Source organism: Polypterus senegalus, chromosome 15 (genome assembly GCF_016835505.1).
Source record: "Polypterus senegalus isolate Bchr_013 chromosome 15, ASM1683550v1, whole genome shotgun sequence".
NCBI classification, from domain to species: domain Eukaryota; kingdom Metazoa; phylum Chordata; class Cladistia; order Polypteriformes; family Polypteridae; genus Polypterus; species Polypterus senegalus.
This window is the reverse complement of record NC_053168.1, coordinates 83,170,389-83,198,125: the sequence shown is the minus strand read 5'-3', so window position 1 is coordinate 83,198,125 and position 27,737 is coordinate 83,170,389. Positions and strand designations below refer to the sequence as shown.

Genomic DNA, 27,737 nt, shown 5'->3' with positions numbered 1-27,737 from the left:
GAGAAGCCATGGAGAACATTATGCTGCCTGTAACATCATTCAGCATGAGCAGTTTGGTGGGTTAATGATTGTCTGGGGAGGCATATCCATGGAGGGTCACACAGACCGCTACAGGCTTGACAAAGGGACCTTGGCTGCCATTAGGTATCAGGATGAAATCCTTGGACCCATTGTCAGACCCTATGCTGGTACAGTGACTCCTGGTGCACGACAATTCCTGGCCTCATGTGGTGAGAGTATGCAGGCAGTTCCTGGAGGATGAAGGAATTGATACCATTGACTGGCCACCACACTTTCCTGACCTAAATCCAATAGAACACCTCTGGGACATTATGTTTTGGTCCATCCAATGCCACTAGGATGCACCTCAGACTGTCCAGGAGCTCAGTGATGCCCTGGTCCAGATCTGGGAGGAGATCCCCCACAACACCATCTGTCATCTCATTAGAAGCATGCACCGATGTTGTCAGGCATGTACACAAGAACACAGGGGCCATACAAAGTGCTGCGTACAATTTTGAGTTGCTGCAATTAAATTTTGGCAAAATGGACTAGCCTGCCACATAATTTTTTCACTCTGATTTTTGGGGCATCTTTGAATTCAGGGCTCTGTAGGTTGATCATTTTCATTTCCATCAAACAATGTGGCATCCTTTCGTTCCTAACACATTACCCAGTCTATATCAGTATAGATATCCAGGAGGATTTCTTTTTCCCATTGAGATCTGATGTGTTTTCAAAGTGTTCCTTTAATTTTTTTGAGCAGTTTATATATATATATAGATATTGTGGAATATGACCCGGGCACAGACAGGCGGACACGTTCCACTCACCCACAACATGTTTATTATACATTATTTACAATTATAAGTGCACCACAACCCCCAAACTCCCCAAAAGTCCAGGCCAATGACCAAATGCCTCACTCTCTTCAGGCCGCCTCCTTGCCTCCTCCAAGACCTTGTCTCCTTCTCTCCCAACTCCGGCCAACAAACGGAGGGAGGCAGCCCCTTTTATAGTCACCCAGATGTGCTCCAGGTGCCTCCCGGCAACCTTCCGCCGGCACTCCCCAGTGTGGCGGAAGTGCCGGCTGTGCAACCAGAAGCACTCCAGGTGTCCCCAGTCGTCTTCCCCCCAGCACTTCCGGGTGTGGCAGAAGTGCTGAGGTCCAGGGCTCCACAGGCATTGGGGCGCCCCCTGGCGGTGACCACAGGCCCCTACAGGGTTGAGCTTCAAAGCTTTGTACCCAAGGTCCCCAAAGCCACCAGGGCGGTTGCCCTCTCGTGGTCTGAAGGAGGTGCAAGCCATCCTCCGGGTTCTCCTGGGCATCCCGGCTGGGTAGCAGCCCCAGCCACTCGCCACAATATATATATACACATATATACATACATACACACATATATATACATACATATATATATATAAATTCATATATACATATACATACATATATATATTCATACACATATATATATACATCCATACATATATACATATATACATTTACACACACACACACACGTGATTAAAGGTGCTATATTGCGCGCGACCCGACACAGACTCACACTGAGGCACGTGTTAAAAGAAACAAACACTTTTATTTTCTTCAGCTGGAGGGCACGTCTTCCCCGTGAACCCCCCAGCCACAACACAGTCCCAAAGCACAAATAATCAAACCAACACAACCCCTTCTGGCTCACCACTCCTCCCGTCTAGCTTTGCCCTCCACCTCTCGACTCTAGCTCCTTGAGTGGTGGCTGCTGGCCCCTTTTATAATTCACCCGGAAGTGCTCAAGGTACTTGATTGCCGTGTTCCGGCTGCACTTCCGGATGTGGTGCATACGTGGCCCACTGGGGTGCAAGAGTCCCAGCTACATCACCTCCTGCCGGTGCCTGTGGCACCCAACAGGGCTACATCCAACTCCAACTCCTGTGGAGCCCTGCGTGAGCCCGAGGCACCTCTCCAACCCAGCAGGGGCGGCCATCTACCGTCCAGGAGGAGGTATTGCGCCGTCCAGGGCTGCTCCCCCTGAAGATACAGTGCAGGGGCTTCCCAGCTGGGCATGGATGCCAGCCGCCTGCCACAATATATATATATATATATATATATATATATATATATATATATATATATATATATATATATATATATATATATATATATATATATATATATATATATAGTTGGAGATGGCTGGGGGGGCAACTCAGCCGGGATGCCCAGGAGGACCAAAGGAGGGCTCACACCTTCCCCAGACCATGTGGGGGCGACCGCCCTGGTACCTTGGGGGAACAGAGTTTTCAAGCTCAACCCTGTAGGGGCCTGTGGTCACCACCTGGGGGCGCCCCTATGCATTTGGAGCCATGGACCTCAGCACTTCCGCCACACCCGGAAGTGCTGGGGGGAAGAGGAGCAGGGACACACAGAGTGCTTCTGGGGATGCAGCCGGCACGTGGAAGATTGCTGGGACACACCTGGAGCACATCCGGGTGATTATATAAGGGGCTGCCTCCCTTCATATGCAAGCTGGAGTCGGGAGAGAAAAAGGACAAGGTCTATGGAGGCGGCCTGAAGAGTGAGAAGGCAGTGTGTATTGGCCAGGACTTTTGGGGGACTTTGGGGTTGTGTGGCAATTTGTAAATAATAGGACTGTTAATAAAGGTGTGTTGGGTGTAACAACGTTGTCTGCCTGTGTGTATCCAGGCCAGTCTCCACTATATATATATATACATACACATATATATATACACACACATATATATACAAAAATATATACATATATATACTGTATATATGTACATATATATACATTGTGACAGTAGTGGGCAGTATCGCTCCCTTGAACCCTCAAGTACCACGCCAAACACCGGGTAAAAGTCCAACAATAATTATTATTATTATAATAATTACGTGCACCAAGCACCCTCCACTCCACACTATTCATTAACCAATCACAAATACTTCAATAATCCAATCCTCCAGCTCCCAGACGCATTGCCCTCCTACCACCCAGGTCAGCTTGCCGTCTGGGAGCTCCCACAGTCCTTTTATACTCCCTGACCCGGAAGTGTTCCTGCCCAACAGTCCACAAGTCCTTATTTCTTCCGGTCAGGGTAAATAGTATTTTTCTTCACCCCGGAAGCCCGTCGCTCTTCATGTGACAAACTTCCGGGTCATAGGGCATAAATGAGTCCACTGACCTCCTGACAGCGACTCCCGGTGGCCCCCAAGGTATCCAGCAGGGCTGTGCATAAAAACTACATAGTCCATGAGGCCCTGCTGGAATTCGGGGCCCGTACATGCTCTCAGGAGAGCTCCTCCTGGCGGCCTGGTTGTGAGGGCCGGAATATGAAACCAGCCATCCATTACAACATATACATACATATATACACATATATACATACATAAACATATATATATATTGTGATGAAGAGGGGAGGGGGCTGAGTGAAGGGCAATTAATTCCCCGGGACATGAGAGGGCAGTCCTCCTAGGTTGCATCGGGGCCATGGGCTTGGGGTTTTGAAGCTTAAACTTGTTAGGGTCCGTGGCCACAACCAGGGGGTGCCTTGACAGCTCCATCAACAACCAAAACATTTATTTATATAGCACATTTTCATACAAATTATGTAACTCAAAGTGATGATTATATGATGAAGAAAAGAGAAATAAAAGACAAAGTAAGAATTAGAATAAGACAACACTGATTAACATAGAATAAGTGTAAGGTCCGATGGCCAGGGAGGACAGAAAAAACAAAAAAAAAACTCTGGATGGCTAGAGAGAAAAAATAAAATCTGCAGGGGTTCCAGGCCACAGGACCACCCAGTCCCCTCTGGGCATTCTACCTAACATAAATGAAACAGTCCTCTTTGTATTTAGGGTTCTCTTGGATGGACTTGAAGTAAGATCTGCAGCACTTCCACCACACCCAGAATTGCTGCCAGAAGAGGTGTGGGATTTGTATGCAGCACTTCCACCACACCTGGAAGTCCTGCTGGAAGTTAATCGAGAGGCACCTGGAGCATTTACAGGTGCAGTATAAAAGAGGCCGTGTCACTCCAGTAGATGAGCCGGAGTTGGGTGGAAGAGGACAGAGCTTGCGAGGAGAGGAGTAGAGGTGGCAGAAGACCTGGGAGAAAGAGGAAAGTAAAGGACTGAGCAATTATTGTGGGTTGGTGCACTGTGTGCTGTGTGTGCAGAAGAAAGTAATAAATTGAGTGTCCTTTTTGGACATTGTTGGTCTGCGTGTCTGTCTGTGATCCGGGCTTCTTTTACATTCTACAACAAATTTTCCTTATTTATGTTCCTGTAATTCAGTTTATACCGTGTTAGCAAATACTTAGAATGTCAAAAGGCTAAAAAGTGGGCATTTACCTAATATGTTATATTATTAATGCTGGCAAAAGGCTAATACTCACATGACCATTAGCAAAATCAAGCAAATCCTTCACTCTACAGCCTCTTGCTGTACCCATTTCGCTACAGACTGCCTCCTCTATGATCACATAATCCACTTTGTATGATGTGAGAATTTTATACACATCCTCTGCAGACCTCATTGCATAGATCTGGTAAATCTGAAATATGAAAAGAATATACTATAAAATGGGGAGAGAGAGACAGAGCAAGAGACATGGAAGGTACAGTGAGATACTTAAGAGAGACAGGTGGCAAGTGTTTTTTTCTGTTGTTTGCTCTTTGGGTTTATTCAATTCTTGCCGTTTGCTTAATTAAAGTTCCTTATGAATCTTCAGGCCTACATTTCATTATACTTGAAGAATTCTACAAAAGTGTTCTCTACTGGTCAATATACAGTAGTCTACAGTAAGTATGAATGACAATTTAATAATTTAAAGTTAGTTAAAATTTAAATAGGCACAAAAATAATCTAAGGACAGCCGTTTTAAATACTACACTTGGTAAATTGTAATTTTTCAATGCACTTAAGTAGGACGACACTGAATGACATAACCAAACATCTATCTGCTTGTTCACACTGGTGAAACTCTAGTAACGAATCTGAAATATTGTTGACTGGTAACTTAAAGGAACTGAAGAATCAAAATGTATCATACTATAGTATTAGCAGCAGTTATGGAAAAAGATGATCCACTGTGGCAACCCCTAACGTGAGCAGCCGAAAGAAGAAGATAGTATTAGCAGTAGTAGTGCTGAGTAGAGTAAAATTATTTCTTATATGTTACACACACTACTCTAAAGTGTTTAGATAAACAGGAATGTATTAACTAACATTATGATATGTAAGTTATCATTATGAAAGGTATACTATATATGGCAAATGGTGGACATCAAGTCAAATCAAATTCTGTCACATACAAATTATAGATGCAGTACAATATGCAGTGAAATGGTTAGATGCTCCTATGACTGTGCCTTGAGGTGAATATAAAAGGACAATAGCAATACATAACTTTATAAATTCAAAAATCATGAATAATAATAACTACTGTAAATAGATGACTTAATGTAAATTGTGAGATTGTGAGACAACTGACAATAGGGCATCATGTATTTCTAGATACTTTCATTATTTAATATGTGGGTGGACTATGAAAAAAAAATCCTTCAAAGTCTCTCTGAGATGGACTTTAGGCAGTGGTAGCACAACACAAAAAAAGATACCATTGTTGGAATGACTAGTAATCACCGATAATTTTTCTTACCCTGGTTCAACGTGATTTAGTGTAGATATCCTGGATGTTAGTGAGTGAAACACTCTTTGATGCATTAGGCTGACTACATGAACCTTACGGTCCTGCTGCATGCTGTTCTCAAACCAGACTGTGATACTCCCTGATAGGATATTTTCGATGGTGGACTTATAAAAATAGTTTACTAGCTGGGAGGGCAGCCTGAAATCTTTGAGGCGAGCAAGTTTGGTACAGATGTTGCTGTGCCTTCTTCACCAAAGTGTTGATGTGTCTTGACAGGTTAGGTACTCCATGATTTAAACACCGACATAACCTGAAACTGTTCACCTTCTCTATCTGTGTGTTAATACTGAGGGGATGGTAGTGCCTCTGTTGTTTCCTCCCAAAGTCCACAATCATCTCCTCTGTCCTGCTGACATTCAGTAGAAGACTGTTGGTCTGACACCAGAGTTATTGTTCACAGATGCTCCACTTCATTCAAGTAAGCCTGCTTATTGTTGTTAGATATCAGGCTACCACATCTGTGTCATCAGAAAACTTGACAAGGATGTGGCAGTCATGTGTGAAGCTGTGAAAGCATATGTGCAGAGGTAGTACAGCAGTGGACTCAGGACACAGCCCTGTGGAGTGCCTGTGTTGAAAGTGAGGGATAATAAGGTGAGGCCACCCACTCGAAACATCTGGTGTATGCCTGTCAGAAAGTTAATCATTAAATGCACAATGTAGTGCTCAGCGGAGCACTACAGGTCCCAGAGCTTGGTGATAAGCTTAGAAGGGTACATTGTGTTAAATATAGATCTACAGTGTATAAATTGTATTCATACATAGTTCCCAGTCTTGCTGTCCAGGTGGGCCAGTGCTGTATGAAGGATCAAGGTGATGGAGTCCTCTGTAGATCTACTGGAGTGATAAGCAAACTGTAATGTGTCCAATTCTTTTGGCATAGAAGAGCATATGTGATTTTTTTGACTAGCCTCTTGAAGCATTTCACTGCTATAGGCATTAGTGTGACAGGACGATAGTCATTCTTCCGACAGGTTGGATGTGATTTCTTCGGTATAGGGACAATGGTGGAACATTTAAAGCATTTTGGTAAGACAGACTGAGTTAAGAACATTAAATATTACAGTGAACATTGGCTCAAGCTATCAGCACAGATCTTAAAAACATGTCCTGGAATCTATACTGGACCTGCTGCCTTCCTGGTGTTCACTTTGTTAAAAACGTTTCTCATGTGGTGTTCCAACAAAGTAAGAGTAGTTTTCCTGACCGAAGTATGTCAGTCTTTGCCTAGGCGTTCCTTATTTGGGATTTTCGCTGTCCATGGTACCACAGAACCACAGCTTTTTATCTGCTGTTTTCAATAACCATGTTTTGCAGCTGTAGGTTGCTATGAGTGACAGAATTGTTTTGTCCATTCTACACTTTGCAGCAATTGTGATGTCTTTCCTCTTTCATTTTTTATTTTAACTAAGTAAAGCATAGAGACCAAGTGCTAAGCTTCTGATGATCTGAAGCCTTGATTTTTTACTTTAATCAATTTTTGTGCTGAGGAAAATTAAATATTGGACCATTTTGATTTCATTATTGTTGATTATTACTTTGATGTCCCCATTCTTATCCATAGTCATAATCTTTTGGTTTTGGTTTTCATGCTGTGTAACACTTGTTTTATGCCATCTTTGGTCTCTGCAAGCAGGGTTGTTTAGTTTATGTACCTACAATTATTGGTGATCCTGCCACACATTTTTACGCCAATCCTGAACGCTTCTTGGTTTTCCTTTCTCATTATTACACCTACACAAATGCTAAAAAGAATCGAGAGAGGATGCACACCCTTACCAATGTCAAACAATTCTGTGTCTCTATGTGCTGTACAGACTGTCACCTCTTGGTTGACGTACTGCTGTTTAATCAGCTAAATCAGGTGCTGTGAAATGTCCAGTGTCTGCAGAATGTAGGATAGCCAATGAAGTCAAATGCTTTGGTGTAATCAATGACGCACATAAAACAACAGACTAATTCACTAAAAAACCTTTTAGATATTTAAACTAGGTTCAGGCAATGATTTGGACATGAACAAATGAAATGAAATGTACTTTTTTTTTTAAAAACAGTCATAAGAAAAAGTTTGGGAACCCTCTTAATTCTTTGGATTTTTGTTTATCATTGGCTGAGCTTTCAAAGTAGCAACTTCCTTTTAATATATGACGTGCCTTATGGAAACAGTAGTATTTCAGCAGTGACATTAATTTATTGGATTGACAGAAAATATGCAATATGCATCATAACAAAATTAGACAGGTGTGTAAATTTGGGTATCCCAACAGAGATATTACATCAATGCTTAGTTGAGCCTCCTTTTGCAAATATAACAGCCTCTAGATGCCTCCTATAGCCTTTGATGAGTGTCTGGATTCTGGATGGAGGTATTTTTGACCATTCTTCCATACAAAATCTCTCCAGTTCAGTTAAACTTGATGGCTGCCGAGCAGGGACAACCTGCTTCAAATCATCCCACAGATTTTCGATGATATTCAAGTTAGGGGACTGTGATGGCCATTCCAGAACACTATGCAATGAAGACAAAAGAGCAGAGCAAGTAAATCAATGAAAAGTTGATTGAAAAGGTCAAGTCAGGAAATATCCCCTGGAGTACAGTTAAATCAGTCATTAAGAGATGAAAAGAATATGGCACACCTGTAAATATGCCTACAGCAGTCCGTCCACAAAACTGAGTGATCAGGCAAGAAGAAGACTAGTCAGGAATATCACCAAGAGACCTACGATAACTCTGATTGAGTTGCAAGCAACAGTTGGTGACAGTGGAGACACTGTGCTGACAACAACTATTGTCCAGGTGCTTCACCACTATAAGATTTATGGGAGAATATCAGGAAGGATATGGAAAAGTCTGAAGTTAGCTGAAAGAAGAGTATGGTCTGATGAGACCAAACTTGAGTTCTTTGGCCATCAGACTAAATGCAACATTTGGCATAAGACAAACAATGCACATTATCAAAAACAAACACACTCCACCATGAAATAGGTGGGGAGACAGCATCATGCTTTGGGGATGCTTCTCTGCAAGAAGTTCTGAAGACCTTGTGGGTAGAAGGTAAACAGAATGCAGCAGAAGAGGGATCCTAGAGAAAAACCTGATGTAATCTGTAAGATATTTGCATCTCAGAAGATTTATTTCTATCCAGAGAGTGACCCCAAGCTACACAAGAATGGTTTAAAAACAACAATGCTAATACCCTGGATTGGCTTAGCTGGAGTTCAGATCTCAATCCAGTTTATCATTTCTGTCTGGACTTGAAAAAGGCTGTTCACACACAATCACCATGCAATTTGACAGATCTTGAGCAGTTCTGCAAAGAAGAATGAGAAAAAAATGGAGACTCAGTGCTGGAATTGCTGCTGAAGGTGCAACTACTAAATAAAAAATACTTATGCAATCAATTATTTTGTGTTTTATATTTCTACATTTCTTTAGGTCACTTTGCAGAAATCGGCTTTCATATTGATGTTAAAGAATCTTTTTTCTGTTGATCAATGTCAAAAAGCCAAATTTAAATACACTGTGTTTCATCTTTGTATAATAAACAAATGTGAAAACATCCAAGACAGTAAATATTTCTTATAGGCACTTGTAGAAGCATTTAAAATTATTACCTATGTGAAAAAGAAATCAAACACTTTAAGCACTGATCAGTTTGAAACATGGGTTTATTGATAGACACACATAAATGGCCTATGCCCTGCCAGGGTCCTGCTGCAGCTCCTAAGATGTGTATGTTGTGAGAGAATAATTTAGACTTCTAATTTAAAATTTTAACAGTAAGTAGTTAAGTGTTTTGGTTTGCTGGTTTGCCGTGCATGTTGAAATATATTTTGTTTTTAACATCATGAAGAGACTGCTGTAATGGTCCAGTAAACAAGCAGAATATTCCAGGGGGATAGTTCAATAAACTGGCTGGTTCTTTAATACACCTAGTAAGACTTGCTAGTTGGCACGTAAATAGTTTTCATAATAGATTAACAGCTTAATTCAAGAGATATTGAAGAACATGGATATTATAGAGAAAGACTGATTTTAGGCTGGTTTTGCTCTATGCTAAAACACCTCAAGGCTTTTAACCAATCTTCTTATATAATACGCTACCGTGGCTGTCCATTTGTCTGTCCAGGATTTTAAATCACCTGTAGCTCGCAAACCGTTTGAACTATTGACCTGAAATTTGGTACACATATACTGCGTGATGTCTACTTTTCACTTTCGGGGTGATGATACAACAACAACAACAACATTTATTTATATAGCACATTTTCATACAAACAGTAACTCAAAGTGCTTTACATATTAAAGAATAGAAAAATGAAAGACATAATTATAAAAAATAAATCAACATTAACATCGAATAAGAGTAAGGTTCAATGGCCAGGGGGGACAGAAAAACAAAAACTCCAGACGGCTGGAGAAAAATAAAATCTGTAGGGATTCCCGACCATGAGACCAACCAGTCCCCTCTGGGCATTCTACCTAACATAAATGAAACAGTCCTCTTTGGATTTAGGGTTCTCACGGAAGGGCTTGATGATGATGATGGTCACGTAGACTTCTTCCTTTTAATCCGTCCATCATTGTTGGAGCATCATGAAGCTTTGAGTAGGTGGAGGTGGCGCAGGCCACCACCACAAAGAAACCGGAAAAAGAAACAGAAAAGAGAGTAGGGGTCAGTACCGATTTTAGAGCCACCATGAATAGTTGTTATGATGAATTGAACATACAGAGTATCAGGATTAAGTTAAATTACGATTAAAATGAAGTTATAAAAAGGCCATGTTAAAGTAATGTGTTTTCAGCAGTGTTTTAAAGTGCTCTACTGTATCAGCCTGGCGAATTCCTATTGGCAGGCTATTCCAGATTTTAGGTGCATAACAGCAGAAGGCAGCCTCACCACTTCTTTTAAGTTTTGTTCTTGGAATTCTAAGGAGACACTCATTTGAGGATCTGAGGTTACGATTTGGAATATAAGGTGTCAGACATTCCGATATATAAGATGGGGCGAGATTATTTAAGGCTTTATAAACCATAAGCAGAATTTTAAAGTCAATTCTGAATGACACAGGTAACCAGTGTAGTGACATCAAAACTGGAGTGATGTGTTCTGATTTTCTTTTCCTAGTTAGGATTCTAGCAGCTGCATTCTGCACTAGTTGCAAACGATTTATATCTTTTTGGGTAGTCCTGAGAGGAGTGCATTACAGTAATCTAGTCGACTGAAAACAAACGCGTGAACTAATTTCTCAGCATCTTTCAGTGATAAAGAGGTCTAACTTTACTTATGTTTCTTAAGTGAAAAATGCTGTCCTAATGATCTGATTAATATGTGATTTAAAATTCAGATTACAGTCAACAATCACCCCTAAGCTTTTTACCTCCGTCTTGACTTTTAATCCTAATGTATCCAGTTTATTTCTAATAGCCTCATTGTATCCATTATTGCTGATCACTAAAATTTCAGTTTTCTCTTTATTTAACTTGAGAAAATTACTATTCATCCATTCTGAGATACTAGTCAGACATTGTGTTAGTGAATCAATAGAATCGGGTCATCAGGTGCTATTGATAAGTACAGCTGTGTGTCATCAGCATAGCTGTGGTAGCTCACGTTGTGCCCTGAGATAATCTGACCTAACGGAAGCATGTAGATTGAGAATAACAGCGGACCCAGGATAGAGCCTTGTGGAACACCATATTGGATATCATGTGTCTTCGAGTTGTAATTCCCACAACTAACAAAATATTTTCTCCCTGTCAGGTAGGATTCAAACCAATTTAAGACACTGCCAGAGAGGCCCACCCATTGACTAAGGCGATTTCTAAGAATGTTGTGATCAATGGTGTCAAATGCAGCACTCAGATCTAAGAGGATGAGAACAGATAAATGGCCTCTGTCTGCATTTACCCGCAAGTCATTTACTACTTTAACGAGTGCAGTTTCTGTGCTGTGATTTGTTCTAAAACCTGACTGAAATTTATCAAGAATAGCATGTTTATTTAGGTGGTCATTTAACTGCATAATGACTGCCTTCTCTAGAACTTTACTTAAGAAGGGCAGGTTAGAGATGGGTCTAAAATTTTCAAGAGCGAGGGTCAAGATTATGTTTCTTAAGTAGGGGTTTAACTACAGCAGTCTTAAGACAGTCTGGGAAGACCCCAGTATCTAGTGACGAATTTACTATGTCAAGAACATTATCAATTAGCACGCCTGATACTTCTTTGAAAAACCTTGTTGGTATCGGGTCAAGGACGAGGTGGAGGGTTTTAATTGAGATATTATTTTTGTAAATCAGGTAAATCTATCCTAGTGAAAGAGTTTAATTTGTTTATAACAGGATGTTGGGGTTTAGGGGATCCTTAGTGTTGGGGAGATATACTATGTTATTTCTAATATCATTAATTTTTGATTGAAAATACAGCGACAGCCTCACAGGTTTCACTGGAAGCACTTAGGAGGCATTCCTTTGAGCTACCTGGGTTTAGTAGGTGATCAATTGTTGAAAATAAGACTCTAGGATTACTAGCATTGTTATTTATAATATTAGAGAAATAGCAGCGTCTCTCAAGACGGACAGTGTTATTGTATTCTGTTATTTTGACTTTTAATATTTCGTGGTGGATAGTAAGTTTACTCTTCCTCCATTGACGCTCAGCTCTACGGCATGTTCTCTTTAAATCAGACACTCTTTGGGTCTTCCATGGTATACCAATGCTAGAAGATTTTTTCACTGTCTTTTCAGGTGCAACTATGTCAACAGCAGCTCTCACTTTAGAATTAAATCTTTCCACCTTACTATTTACATTGTCCTCGCTATTATAGCTGGCACTATAAACGGACTGATTGCTTAAAATGTTTGTAAGTTTTAAAGCTGCTGCCGAATCAAAGAAGCGTTTTTTAACAATATGCTTCTCATGAGTGTTTTTATCATTATTTCTATATTAAAAGTAGAAGAAAATGGTCTGATAGACCAATATCAATGATCTGTTTTATATCAACTTTCAGTCCTTTAGTAATCACTAAGTCTAATGTATGACCTGCTTTATGTGTAGGCTGATTTATGAGTTGTCTCAAATCAAAAGAATCCAGGAGGTTCATAAATTCTTTTACTTTTAGATCACACTGATTATCTATATGAAAATTAAAGTCGCCAACTATTAGGAGTGTGTCATAATTAGTAATTAAAATTGACATTAAGTCAGAGAATTCCTCAAAAACGCGCGTTATATTTAGGAGGTCTATACACGGATAGTATTAGAACTTGAGAATCTCCATGAATAACAACGGCGAGATACTCAAAGGACTTGAACTTACCAAAACTGACATCTTTACATTTTAATCGCTCGAGTAAATGTTAGCCAATCCGCCCCTTTTTCCCTGGCGGTTTGAATGAGTAAAACTGTAATCCGGAGGCGCAGATTCGATTAAAACTGACGCAGCATCTGAATTCAGCCATGTTTCATTTAGTGCAATAAGATCTATTTTTTATCACTAATAAGATCGTTGATAAAAACGTTTTGTTAGTTAAAGCTCTGACATTTAATAGTGCCATATTTAATGTTTCGGAGGTGCAGAGATGAGTACTATGTGCGTTATTGTTATTTGGAATAGGAACTAAATTATTATTATTAGCGCGCTCTGTGTATATTTTTGTTTAATCTGTGATCTGTTTTATAGTTTTAATACATTGTTCCTCTAAAATAGTGATTTTAATTAGATTATTGGAGTTTATGCCGTATTTCCTAGGTTTTCTACGTGCATTGAGATTGCTTATTACAGTATTAATGGTGTGAACTTTAACGGAAGACTCTATTAAACATTCATCATGTCCTGGCACAGCAGTATTATTTCGGAAGGGGTTAAGAGCAGAGATAGATAGTCAAGAAAAACGAATTACCTTCGATATGTTTTCGGAGAGGACCCGGCGCGAAACTGTTCGGATGCAGGCCATCACGCTTGAAGAGACGCGCCTTTCCAAAAGAGATTCCAATTGTTGATGAAGCCGACATCCTTCTTCTTGCAGAAACCCTGTAGCCAGTTGTTCAACCCTAGCAGACGACTGTAGTACTCGTTGGATCGTCTGACGAGAGGTAGTGGACCCGAGACGAAGATCTTTGCCGATGGGGTCCTCTCCTTCGTGTCTCTAATCAGAGCTGCGAAGTCAGCCTTCAGGATTTCTGATTGTCGGTGCCTTATATCGTTTACGCCGGCATGCAAGACGATTGATCCAACTGCCCTCTCCTTGTGTTTCGTAGACTGCTGGCGCACGTTTCATTACATCTTGGACACGAGCACCGGGAAAACAAGAAACAAACGATTTTGCATTAGGGCATGCGACATTAAGGTTTCTAACGATGGAATCACCTACCACTAATACATCACCAGGTGCTGAAGGCGAAATGGGGACGCGTAGAGGGTCAAACCGGTTCTGAGATAAAATGCTCGCCTGTGCCGATGGAGGTGCTCTGGCCTTGAACCCCCGCCTGCATAGCTGAAATCCACCGAGGTCAGCAGCGGAGTCGCTCCTACGAGACGCGGGGGTGAGGTCGGCACAACGCGGGGTTGATGTTTCGCCGGTTCCAGATGGCAAGGACGGTTTATCCAACAGCCGGGCCTTCAGATTTCTCAGGTATTTCCGTCGGGACAGGAGTTTCTGAATCTTTTCATCAAGAGCTTGGAGTTCCTCAATTACGATTTCAACGCGAGTTACCCCACTGTCGGCCATTTTCTACTTCGTACCCTAGGAGAAATGAGAGAAATGAGAGAGAGAGAGAGGTTAGGATCACGGAACAAGCTTGATTGACCTCCAAGGTTATTCCTCTTTATATTTTTATTTTATTTTATTGTAGAATCTAGCAGCCAGCAGGGCGACCATGCAGTGCCTGAGTACAGGCGCCGTTCTCATCCCTACCACCTTCGCTGTCATTCCCCTACCTCTTCATGTCTTAAATCATTCTTGAGGCAGATTGAAGAAGCTTAAGTGAAAAATTAAAGAAAACGTAATTGCAACACAAACACTGACTTAATCAGTTTTAAAGCGAAAAGATGCCGACGAAAGAAGAGAAGAAGCGGGCCGCAAGGGTGGAGAAAAGAAGAGCGGCTCAGGAAGCAGCAAGTGTATCAACTTCTGAGCAAACGAATGCTAAACATACAGAGAAAGAGTATGAACACTATGAATGATCAACTCAAATGTATTCACTGCACGTTATCGTGCAGGACGCTGTTACTGGTAAGATTATAATATGTAGACATTAATTCAGCAATGTTGTGCAAATTTATGTGTTAGAAAACAGGCCTCTGCCCTTATTTTTCTGATCATTCCAACCGTGCTGTAACAGACTACTGTGATGAATGCTCACTCTTCAGCATGGTGCTACAAGGGTGAATAAATGACACAGATGGACAAGCGCTCTCCTGCCTGATTACTGACTCAAAAGGATTTTATCAAAATTGTCCTGGTAGAGGGGATACATTTCTTTCTTTAGTTTTGATGTTGATTTGTACCACAGTTTTCTCTTTGTATCAAACAGGCTGCTTTAAGAAGTTCACACATGCATCATTTATCTCTTATCAAGTGTCATTTCTTTGAAAGAACAAAATGATATTACAAACTAATAGGAAGGCTGATGTTTCAACAAGATTCATAGGCAGCTTTGCTAATACAAGCCAAGAAAAAGATTTAAGAGTTTGTTGCTTAATTTTTTGTCACAAGTCAATGCATAAGCTAAGGCAATAGATAGAAATAAGCAAACATGGGCAAAAAACAGCTATGAGCTAATATAAATATTGGCTCAAATAAAATATAAGTGAAGACTGCTGCACCATTTGAAATATTTAACAACAACAACATTTATTTATATAGCACATTTTCATACAAAAAGTAGCTCAAAGTGCTTTACATAATGAAGAGAAATAAAAGACAAAATAAGTTAACATAGAAAAAGAGTAAGGTCCGATGGCCAGGGAGGACAGAAAAAACAAAAAAAAAAACTCCAGACGGCTGGAAACAAAAATAAAATCTGCAGGGGTTCCAGGCCACGAGACCACCCAGTCCCCTCTGGGCATTCTACCTAACATAAGCCTTAGCCTTATTTAAGCCTTAACACTTATCCTTCAAAATTTTTAACACCCCAGAACTCCTACGCATTGCACAATTATATTTGCTTCTTAGTACCTATTGTAACTCAAAACAGACTGGTTGTTTATTGATTCAATTTTAGTAGCTTTCCTTGGACCCTTGCCTCTGAAAAAGGGAAAGAATCCTGAAACACATCAGACTTTCAAGCTGATGGCCATTTCTTTATGTCAATGAATGTGGTGTTCCTTAAATTCATCTTGCGGATTCTGCAATTATGGATTTCAATTCACATTTGGATTTTTTTAGCCCAGAGATTTTATTATATTCAGCCCCAGAATGTTATCTTTATTGCCTTTGTTTTAAGTTTATTATTGGATAGAGCACATTCCTTTATACACAGTTGTTCTGGCCATTTAATTAGTATTTTTCTAAAAGAATATAAAACAGTTTCATTGATACACATTAAGGCCAGGTTTATACTTTGCGCGACCCATGCTCCTGCGGATGCTACTGCTACTCAAGTGGTGTACTGTTTATACTTGTGCTTGTACTTTAAGTAAATCTGAAAGTTTCCAACAAATGGTATTGCAAGATAACATTACAGTGAGAAAACAACGTTCAGCTTTGCTGGGTTGTAAATTGCCTGAAACATTCATTAACTCTCAAGGTCACCTTGCCACAGTATCTCCGAAAAGGATGGATGTTTAATGATTACATCCATCAATCCAGGGTCAAACCCATTCCTGCAAGCATCGGGAGCATCAAATCATCATAAGGTGAATGCAAGCACACACATACTGTACACTAGCATGATTTTAGCATCACCAAATCCTGCACATGCAAGATTTTCTTTTATAGGTTTCTACCCCATCTTATGGAAATAATTGAACCTAACAATAATGACTGTTACAGGAATCTGCTGCATAGCAATCTGAAAGCAACTTCTCAATTGGACAACACTCTACAATAAAACAGTTTGCTATCAGTACAGTCCTAAGCAGCTCTGGACTCCACAACAATAAGAGTTAACAAAACTTACACATTTATGATGATGTTAATTTAAAAAAAAAATTTAAAATATATAAATATTCATTTGAGGAGTTAAAACTATAAATTAAATTAATTTTCTGAAATAAAAACAAGGAACACAACACAATAAGTAAACACCTTACATTTTCATTTCTCTTCAAAAGATCAATATCATTGTAGAGAGGTAGATTTGCTACTGTCAACCCTGAACAGAGCTTGACCAGACTTATAAGCTGTGGACTTCCTGCAAACACTGCGGCCACTGGTACTTGTCTTCTGTAAACAGAGCATAAACAGACTAGTGTAAAAGAAAAAAAAAGCTTTTAACTAACTTGGCAAATAACTTAAAGTAAAGAATCTACATGGTTTTGGTTGTTACTACTTGAACTGAAGTCTAGTCCCATAACTCTGCTTTTAAAGGTAATATGTTACAGGTTTTCTCACAAAATACCAACATATTACTAAATAAATTAACAACAGCCAATTAATTGCAAGGATATAGTAATTTGGGGAGAACATTGGTGTTTGAATTACAGACAGGCATTCGATAAGTGAAAAAACAAATACAGAAATTAACCCTATTAATTTTCAAAAATATTACACCATTTAAAGATATTACAATTTTAATATATGGGGCATAAAAATAAAAGTACAACTCTAAAAGAACAAGCACCTTTTTAAATTTTATTTCTCTCGTACATAATATATTAGCTCCTTAAAGGTAAACATTAATTTTCAGAAATGTTCTGGTTTTGCTGAAGGTGTGGTCATACTAGAATATCTATTCAATCTGAACCTAAAGCTTCAAGGAATGGATTATGCATTCATGAATTGTATTCCAATATAAAACCTTTTAAAGTACAAAACAAAGTTGCTTTTTAGACAAATAATCAACATGTCATTTGCTCACTTACCATCTCTGTCAACACTGAATGTGCCAAACACACCACTGGGATATATAACAACACTTTAAGCATCTTATACATCAATATCTTTTATCTCTTCTCTAAATGCATCAATATCTTTTATCTCTTCTCTAAATTTGCTAAAAATGAAGATGGCGCTGCCAACATGCTGCATTCCTATTCTCTTATGACTGTGAAGAAGCCTACCAGATACTCATGCTGACCTAATCAACACGAATGCATGAGAGCTTTGAGGCAGAAGTGCAGTATGTGTATTTCAGACCACTGTTATGCTTACTGATTGGAAAAAAAGTTTTTAAACATAAGAAAACACATAAAACTGATTTTAGTTGGATCCACATGATTATGAAGAAACTTTCTCAATCTAAACTGCAAAAATCTCACCAGCAACTAAATTTAGCAAATAAACATGTTCACTATTTGATAACCTCCATGTTAAAAATGTAGTACAATCCAATGATCTTATTAAGAGAACTGACTACTTTTATTGCTCACACTAGTGTTAGACCAGTTTTAAACCAGTAGTTTGATACTTCCTATTTTTGTGAGGACTTGTATTCAGTTAATTTTTGCTTCAAAGCTAAGAGTCCTTATGCTGCCAAAAATATACTGGTAATGGTATATTAATATGGATTTACAAAGCTTTTGTTACACATACACTATTGGTCTAAAGTTTTAGAACACATCAGTTTTTTCAGCTTTTATGGAAATAAACACAGTTGTTTCATGAGATCAAGGCATAGAACAAATAAACAATGGCAAATAAAAAAATAAGTCAAGGAATCATTAAGTGTATAAAAATTTAATAATTTTTTTATTCATCAAAGTTGACACCTGTTGTTGATATAACAGCCAAACTGTGGTAACCCTTTTGATTCAGAATTCCAGTCACCCTGTGCAAGTCACCAACTCTGTCTCCAACAAAAGAACCCCAGAGCGTCACACTTCCTCCTCCATGTTTGACAGTTAGTGTCACACACTGAGGGACCATCCTTTCACCAACTCAATGGCATACAAATGTGTGATGAACCAAAGATTTCAGATTTTGAATCATTGATCTACAAGACTTTCTTCCAGTCTGCAGTCATCTACAGCTGATATTTCAAGGCTCTATTTTGTCCTTTAAGAAGCGTCTTTCTTACCGCCACTCGCCCTGTCAAACCTACAGCACAAAGTCTCCTCTTCACACTAGAATCTGAGACTTGCTATTTTCAACCACTATTAAGCTGTACTTCAAGCTGTTGTGCTGTTAGTTGCCTGTCATGCAAGCTGGTGACCCTCAGAAACCTAGCTTTTGATTGGGTTGTGATTTGGGTCTGCCAGATCTCTTCCTATCAGAGTTTCTTCCATCCATCCATTTTCCAACCCGCTATATCCAAACTACAGGGTCACGGGGGTCTGCTGAAGCCAATCCCAGCCAACACAGGGCGCAAGACAGGAAACAAACCCTGGGCAGGGTGCCAGCCCACCGCAGGGCACGTGCTCACACACACACACACACACACACACACAAGGGACAATTTAGAATTGTCAATCCACCTAACCTGCATGTCTTTGGACTGTGGGAGGAAACCGGAGTACTCGGAGGAAACCACGCAGGGAGGACCCGAGAAGTGAACCCAGGTCTCCTAACTGCGAGACAACAGCGCTACCCACTGCGCGACCGTGCCGTCCTATCAGAGTTTCTACCAGTTTCCAATTGCCTTGGATCGTGTAGGACAACATACTCACTGACACCTTTTTGCAATTTCTCTAAATTCTAGTTAATGCTCTGCTTCATTTGATTTGTTAATTGCCATTTTCTTGCCATTATCAGTGTAATAGAGTCCAAAAAGTACTCCAGAGGGTATAGTGACTCAGTGTGATCCACCTCTGCTTTAAACACTATAGCTCTAAAACATAGAGAGGGTTTTTTTTTAATAATCAACAGAAGCTGGGACATCTGTGCATACTGTTTGCTTCAACTTGCAAAGCTGAATTTACTTTAATTTCTGCAGAACATCAGTAGGTTGTGACCTATCAGTTGTTCCCTGAATAAGGCTTAGTTGTAATTTTCTGAAATTTAATTTTTTTAGTTTTTGCTAAACTTAAGCTTTAAAATCAAATCTGGCAGTTTACTGCATACCTTTTTGCCATTTTAGGTCATTAATTGCATTTCAACTGATTAAATTTCAAGAAAAACTGCAAAAACCAAGGTGTTCTAAAACTTTGACTGATAGTGTACATGCTCAGCCACTAGCTTTTATATGTTTGTATACTTGCTATATTTGTAACCTACCTTTAATTCTGAACTAAATTCTCAATAAAAATCAGCATCAATCCATATCGAGAAAAAAACAATTCTCATTAAAGCTATTATAATAATTATTAATGAATAAATTGGCTTAAAGTAAATGTAGTCATAATCTAGCATAACATTCTCAAAACTCTAAGCCACTTTAGGGTTGATGCCTAATGAAACTGCACTGGGTATAGCACAGGAAACAGTCCTGGAGAGGGCATCAGTCTATCACAGAGACACCTTATGCACAGACTCACATGTAGACTCGCACAGAGATGATTCATAGCTATCAATAAAACTAACCAGCACATCTCAAGGCATGTAGGACAAACATTGGAGTGCTAGGATCATACTCCCCTGAAATTAACTCATTTATAAAAATTAACTAATTCACATTTTTACTTTAAGTGATGTATAACGTACGCAGTGGTAATTCTAGTATAACTCTAACCTTAAATTGAGTTCTTAGCAAAACTATATCATTTTACATTGTGTATACTGTTAAGTTATATGCTTTTTGTTAAACTGTATAATTTAAATTTCAGAAATGTTATTGTCATTTAAAAAATATATTTTTTTTTAAAAATCAGGGTTTACATATTTCATTTAATTTAACATTTTTTCTATTAAAAAGTATAATTATGCACACTTCTTATCAGGAGTAATTAGAATATCTCATTGATTTAATGTCCAATAAGTACTGCCTGTAATTCTGATTTCTGAGATGACCCAGAATCAATCAATCTTATTAAGTATAACTTCAGTAAGCAGGTATAATTTCCATAATATTGCTTTAAGCTATGACAAAAAGATGTTTCATTGTTAAGTGTGATAAACTGGTGTATACTTATTTACAGAAAAAATACACATTTTTTGAGGAAGTTATTTAAAAGAATTATTTCAGAACTTTAGAGGACAGAACAAAAAAGAGGCTATGTTTTGCTAATCAAAATATTTGTTAGACATATTTTATTTTGTTTTGAACGCCATAACTTCCACTTTACATAGAAATTTGCAAAAGTATTATAAGTCCTGAATACTTACTTGATCCAATTAATCAGTTCAACAGTGTCAGAATTGTATACCTCCTGCATCTCTGCAAGTAACAGTTACTACTTGAGGAAAATACTAAAGGAAAAGAAAACAAGTCATAAAATGTATACATGACTTAGTTTACTAATTTGAAAGTTACAGAATTTCACATTTTTGCAGTTACTTCATCCAAGAGTCAGTTATATAATTTTTTATAACATTTTATAAGAGTGAGTCATATTCAAAAATAACATCAATAATAGAATTAAATAACATGTGTTAGCAGTAGTCGTGATGCTCTCATAAAAAGGCTTATTTTTACCCAGAATGACTTGATTGTTTGCTTTTTCAGAACCTTCTGAAATTAATGAAAGTGGAGTAATAAACTGAGAAAATTTGAATTTGAGAAGTCATTCTGTGCATGGAAAGGAAAGCCCGAGTATAAGAAAAGAGAGGTGCTTCTTTGACAGAAAATTAAATAAGAAGAATGAGTTGAGACCTTTTATTTTGTCTTGTAATTAAAACAGACACTATTTTTCTGAGTTTGGGTAGCGAGTGAGCTTGTACTTATTTCACTTGTCTTCTGGGAACTGTGCAAGCAGCAGCCTTTTTATAGAAGCTCCATATTTCTCACAGTTTTTTCATATTGCTTCTGAAATTATCTACTAGTTGCTAGCTTTACTTAAGATTAGGGTTAGGGTTAGTTAGGTTTGTGAATTTCACCTTGGGATTAATAAAGTATCTATCTATCTATCTATCTATCTATCTATCTATCTATCTATCTATCTATCTATCTATCTATCTATCTATCTATCTATCTATCTAAGAATAGAATTTATTTGGCTTCTGGCGTGCCACTGATAGTAGCACTATTAATTTGGACAAATGGATTTTCAATAGATCTTAAATTTACAGAGGAATGACAATGCACACAAACCCAGGACCATCTTGTCTTGACTACACATGCTGAGAACTAGGATGGTGTCACAAAGAGAACCTGAAGGCTGCCTTATGTCTTCAACACATGGAAATGTAGGAGACACTGAGAAAATAAAAGTGGAGAGTATTAAATACTCCCATAATCAGTACTATCACTGTACTGTGATAACTAGTTCCTAAGGCTTCAGAAAGTGCCACCACTGTGGAAAACATCCTGCATTGTTCCTGTTCCAAAGAAGGCAAGCACCACTTCACCTAATGACTACAGACCAGTGTGAGTCCTCTTGTGGTAGACTACCTGGGCACACTGCAGTTTGCCAATCGGACAAAGACTGGCGTGGAGGATGCAATTATCTACCTGCGCAACAAGGCTTATTTTCACCAGGACAAAACTGGCAACACTATAAAGATTATATTTTTGATTTCTCCATTGCCTTTAATACCATCCAGCCATCCCTTTTAAAAGGTAAACTCAGAGATACGCAGGTGGATGAGCTTGTGGAGTCCTGAATAATGGATTACCTGTCAGGCAGACCGCAGTTTGTGAGACTCAAGGACTTTGTGTCTGATACAGATGTGAGCAACACTAGAGCACCAAAAGGAACAGTCAGCCCTCTTTCCTTTGCTTTTCACTCTGTACACCTCAGCCTTTAAATATAACACATTGGTCATTTGCAGAAATTTTTAGATGATTATCTACTAAGCGGGTATATTGATAAAGAGGACGAGAGTACAGGAGTCAGGTGGAGAACTTTGTTTCTTGGGGCAAAGAGAATTGTCTGCATCTTAACATCAGCAAAAACAAGAAACTGGTTATTGACTTTCACTGTACCAAAGAGTCTCAATGTCTGGTCAATATTCAAGGAGTGGATGTAGAGGTGGTCCACTCATACAAGTACTTGGGTGTCCACATTAATGTTAGGCTGGACTGGTCACAGAACACAGAGAAACTATATAAGGAAGGGTAGAGTAGGTTCTCTTTTCTTAGGAGACTGCGTTCCTTTAATTTGGAAAGTGACACCCTACACACATCTTCTATAACTCTGCAATGGCCAGGACAAGTTTCTATGCTGTGGTGTGCTGCGCTGGTTACATTATTTCAAGAGAGGCCCACTAAATCAACAAGCTAATTAAAAGTGCAAGCTCTGTTATAGGATGCATTTTGCACCTCTGGAGGGAGTAGCAATGGAGAGAGTTAAATAAAACTGAGAGCCATTATGAACAATACTGCATATCCTCTCTCTGACACACCAACACCGAGCACTTTCAGCCAACGAATTATTCAGCAGAAGTGTGTCAAGAAACTCTACTGGGACTCTTTCATACCAGAAGCAATACATCTGTATAATGCTTCACAGTGACTGTGTTCTTCCTTTTTAATTTTCTTCTTTGTTCAGACCAAAGTGTGCATGCTTATTTATTATTTACTCAACTAACTATTCATGCATTTATTTATTTAGAGGGCTTCTGTAAAAAGCTAAATTTCCCCATGGGGACAAGTAAAGTTCTATTTATCTGGTTAGAAGTTCACATTTTTTATTAGCAAAGAACAGATAACGAAGAATTTGTCCTCACTGCACAGTAAACAATAGGTTTACTAACTTTACAGTCAATTGTGTTGAGTCAATGTATAAACTTGTTAAGCATATTAGTCTTATATTTTCTTGATAGGCATGAACATTGTGTTAGAATTGTGACTTATAATTAGGAGGAGGATTTGTATTTTCTTTTATGGCATGTGCATTATGGGTACATATTTTTATACATGTTTTAATTAGTTTAAAAAAGTAGGCTTTAAGGAGATTTTATTTTAGTATTTTTTATTGTCATTGAACAATAAACCTACTGAATTTCACTTGTTAATAAAAAAATTAACAGGTAACACCTAAGGCCTAGAGTTAAAATATAAATATATCACTTTAATATAGAATATAAAGCTTCTACATGGCGGTTATGGAGGAGCTTAGTGAAAATAATTAAAAGAAAACATAAAATTGAAAACAAATCAAAATTGGTATTCAAATTGGCTAATTCTAGTAACATGAACTCTCTGATTGATACAGACCCTAAAAAAACCTGATCAGAGCATCCCTGGTTGGTAGACTATATTAAATACACGATTTTAAACAGAACTTTACAATGTCATGGATTTAAAAATGAAGCTTAAATAGAGTTGTGGTGACTCAATAGCTTTCATACACAGAAGATCCCAAGTCAAATGATATAAAAATGTCATGGATTTATGTGTTTTAGTGGTATAAGGTCTATGGTTAATTGTTGCTCAATTTTCTTAAACATAACATTTTTTGAATAACTTACAAACACTTTGAAATCAGTTTTTTGTTCTTGTCCAGCTCCTTCTGACTCATCAGCATGAGAAACCCCGCAAATATGATATACCACTCAAATCATCTTAATGTCTAGTTATGCAAGACGTCAAGCTTGTTGGGGTCCTTGCCATGTTTGGTGCTCTAGACCCAAAAAACACAAATTTTTTACACCATGTTTAGACCATGTTTTGTGCAGGAAATTACACTCTTATAAAAAAGGGTAAACCAACAGATGTTTCCAGCAAAAATGATAATAAGGACTTATTCTTTATAGGTTGTCCTAGCCCTCTAAAAAGGTTAAAAATGACAGTTTTCAAACTTATCAACATGACTATTTCAAGGTCACGGATTAGGAATGTGACATTTTTGATGCTTTACTAAGGATCTACCACTCTGTGGACCTCCACCAGAGGGTGAAAAATGCCAGATTCATATTACAGTCATGAACATTCAAACTTTAAACTTTTAAATTGAAGCAAACATCTTAATATTTCAAATATTTGATTATTATGTACTTTATGTACCTCATGAAGTAAATCATTAAATTTTTTAATTAACACTCTGAACTAGGGTGGCTAATGCTAATTCAGACTTTTTTTGTACTTTTAGGGTTAATTTATCTAAAGAATCAGGAAGAAGGGTTCTCCTTTATGAGCTGTTTGCATGCAACCTTCTGAACTTCTGATTCACTTGAACTGGGCATTTAAACAGTTATCAGACAAGTTAAACTGAAAAATATGTAAAATATGCAAGATGATGTAATCACTCTCAAGGTAAATGTGAAATGGTAAACCAAACTTTAGGTCTCTTTCTAAAATTTCATTCTATCATCTCCGTAACATTGCCCACCTCCGTCCATTTCTGTCCTTGTCTGATGCTCAAACGCTGGTTCATTGTTTCATAATATCTTCGTATTGATTACTGTAATTCCCTCTTCATTGGCCTCCATGCAAAATCTATACAGAAGCTAAATTCAGAACACCACAGGTATAGTCCTCATCCACACAAAGCATTTTGTTCACATCTCCCAGCTTCACTGGTTCTCACCTTCAAAGCCCTTCATAACCTTGCCACCCATCCCCTAACCTCACTCAGCTCCTTACACTCCTTGTTGCTCTCTCAGGTCCTCGAGCAGTAATCTCCTTACTGTCCCACACACCAGACTCTCCACCTTGGGAGGCATGTCCTTCAGTGCTATAGCCCCTCAACTCTGGAACTCTCTTCCTCAGTCTCTCAGAGATTGCTCCTGTTTCTACACTTTTAAATCTCAACTGAAAACTTTCCTCTTCTACAAACTTTTGTCATCTGTGTAATTTTTTTTTTTTTACTCTCTATGTAAAGCGACCTTGGGTTTGTGAAAGGCACTCAATAAATGTAACATCTATATATATAATTCACTAAGGCAAGACACCCATGGAAAGCACGTCGGAAGGGGCGTGGATTCACTAAGCTGCCGAAAAGTAAGACACCTATGGCGCACGCAGGAAGGAGCCACACCCACCAACTCCAAGACCATTGGATACGATGACAACTCGCAGAGCCGAGGTTAAAACACAATGAAGTAAGCAGTCTTTAAAAACCGAGTTTTCGGTTACGACGCACGACCGCGTGCAACATAGCAAACTGTTTAACACGCTACATACAGCAATTCGCGTCCGCGACAAACATGCATCTTCTTAGATGCTCCAGCAGGAACACGGAAAGTCTATGTGAGTCGCAGGTGCATCTGGACTGTGCAAAGACGACAACAACTCAAGTGACGAGTTGGAGGTGGGCACATGAGCGATGGCGGTCCGCCAGTTTTCAGTCACAGACGATTGTGTGTTGGTTCGTTCCGTGCATTGTTACAATGTTGCTTTTCTTGCTGATTTATTACATTACCGATTTTTTAAATGTTAATTTTCCCTGTGCTTAAAAATCATTAAAAAACCAGCCTGATTATGCGGCGTATGGTACGCCGCGGGTTGTCTATTTTTTATTATTATTATTATTATTTCTATTATTATTATTATTATCATTAAATTGTTGAAGTCACACAAAACGTTTCTCTCTTTTAAGACAGACAAGCTTGCAGATTTGCCAATGGTTCTCAATGGAAGATTTTTAAATTTCAAAACGTTGTACAGCGTGATATGTTTGAGAAACCTCAACAAAAATGTAACTGTCTCAACAAAACTTTTTTGAAGAACAAGCATGCTAAATTTCAACATAATCAGTCAAACAAAATCGGACTTTTGCACTTCCAAAATTACCTGCAACCAAAATTTTAACATCAGTTTCTCAGAAATGTATGTGAACTGAAACCTGCCTGTTTCACTTACTCATCAGTACTTGCTAGAAGTTTTGACCTACAAAAATTATGCATATCACATATCACTGTTGAACATGAACAAGCATCTAAAAATGTTTATATTTCTAGTATGGGTAAAAAAAGCAAGAGCTTTTCACCAAATTCAGGTACATTAGAAAAGTTCTCCTAATCCAAAAGTAATTTACATGATGTTAATTGTTAACATGTTAAAACTGTTAATCATATCTCATGTAATTAAAATAATATAATCATCAGTTGATCTGAACTCAGTTTAAAAGAAAGTCAGATTACAGAGATTTTAGATCAGACCAAATATTCAAAATGTATCCTTAAATATGAATGAGCTTCAATATAACAAAGCCAGTACATGTATCAATTAAAATTCTGGATACTTTAAAATAGTAAATCTTTACCTCTCTCCACAAGCTGAATTCAATTATTGTAGGAACAGCAGTACTTAGTATAAGTGCCTAAAATACAAAAAACAAATGAATCAATCAGAGATCTCTCCTTATTAGAATTTACATCTGTTATATAGATCAAACACAAATAATGGAAAAAAAAATTTTTAAACTAATAATTTTAAAAGCAGAACTACGTTCAAAATGAAACATTCCACTAAAAACATTATTACGAACTTAATTAAACCCTTGTTCTATTTATAGCCATTAAATCACCAAATACATAATAAATATTTTTTAATAACGCAGCTATTTATCAGTTAAAAATATTTTTTTTAATAATGCAACTGTTTATCAGTAGCTTACTTGGTTAAATCAAATTAATATTTTAAACCTTTATAATTTGCCAGTTATAAATTTAAATGCAAAAATAAACAGATATGGCATATTAACAAAGAAAATGTAGCAAAACTCAGATGTATGCTATGAATTTTCAAATGTTGTACAGGTTAAACAATGCTCTATCTTTCAATACAGTGGCGTGCAAAAGTATTCCAATCATAAAAAATTACTATGCATATGTATTCATTCAGTATTTTAATGTGAATTCTTACACTGTTACAATGTATTTAAAAAAGTCAAAATAAAACATTGTTACAGCATAAG

General features: G+C 38.2%; 1 protein-coding gene across 1 annotated transcript in view; it reads right to left on the bottom strand.

The window, feature by feature from the left end:
- Window positions 1–27,737, bottom strand: part of LOC120515503 (probable C-mannosyltransferase DPY19L4) — a 44,146-nt gene that overhangs the window by 4,564 nt on the left and 11,845 nt on the right. Inside the window, 5 exon segments of the mRNA XM_039736563.1 lie at window positions 4,423–4,581; window positions 16,995–17,127; window positions 21,103–21,161; window positions 21,163–21,186; window positions 27,084–27,140. Coding sequence (XP_039592497.1) covers window positions 4,423–4,581; window positions 16,995–17,127; window positions 21,103–21,161; window positions 21,163–21,186; window positions 27,084–27,140 — 432 coding nt within the window.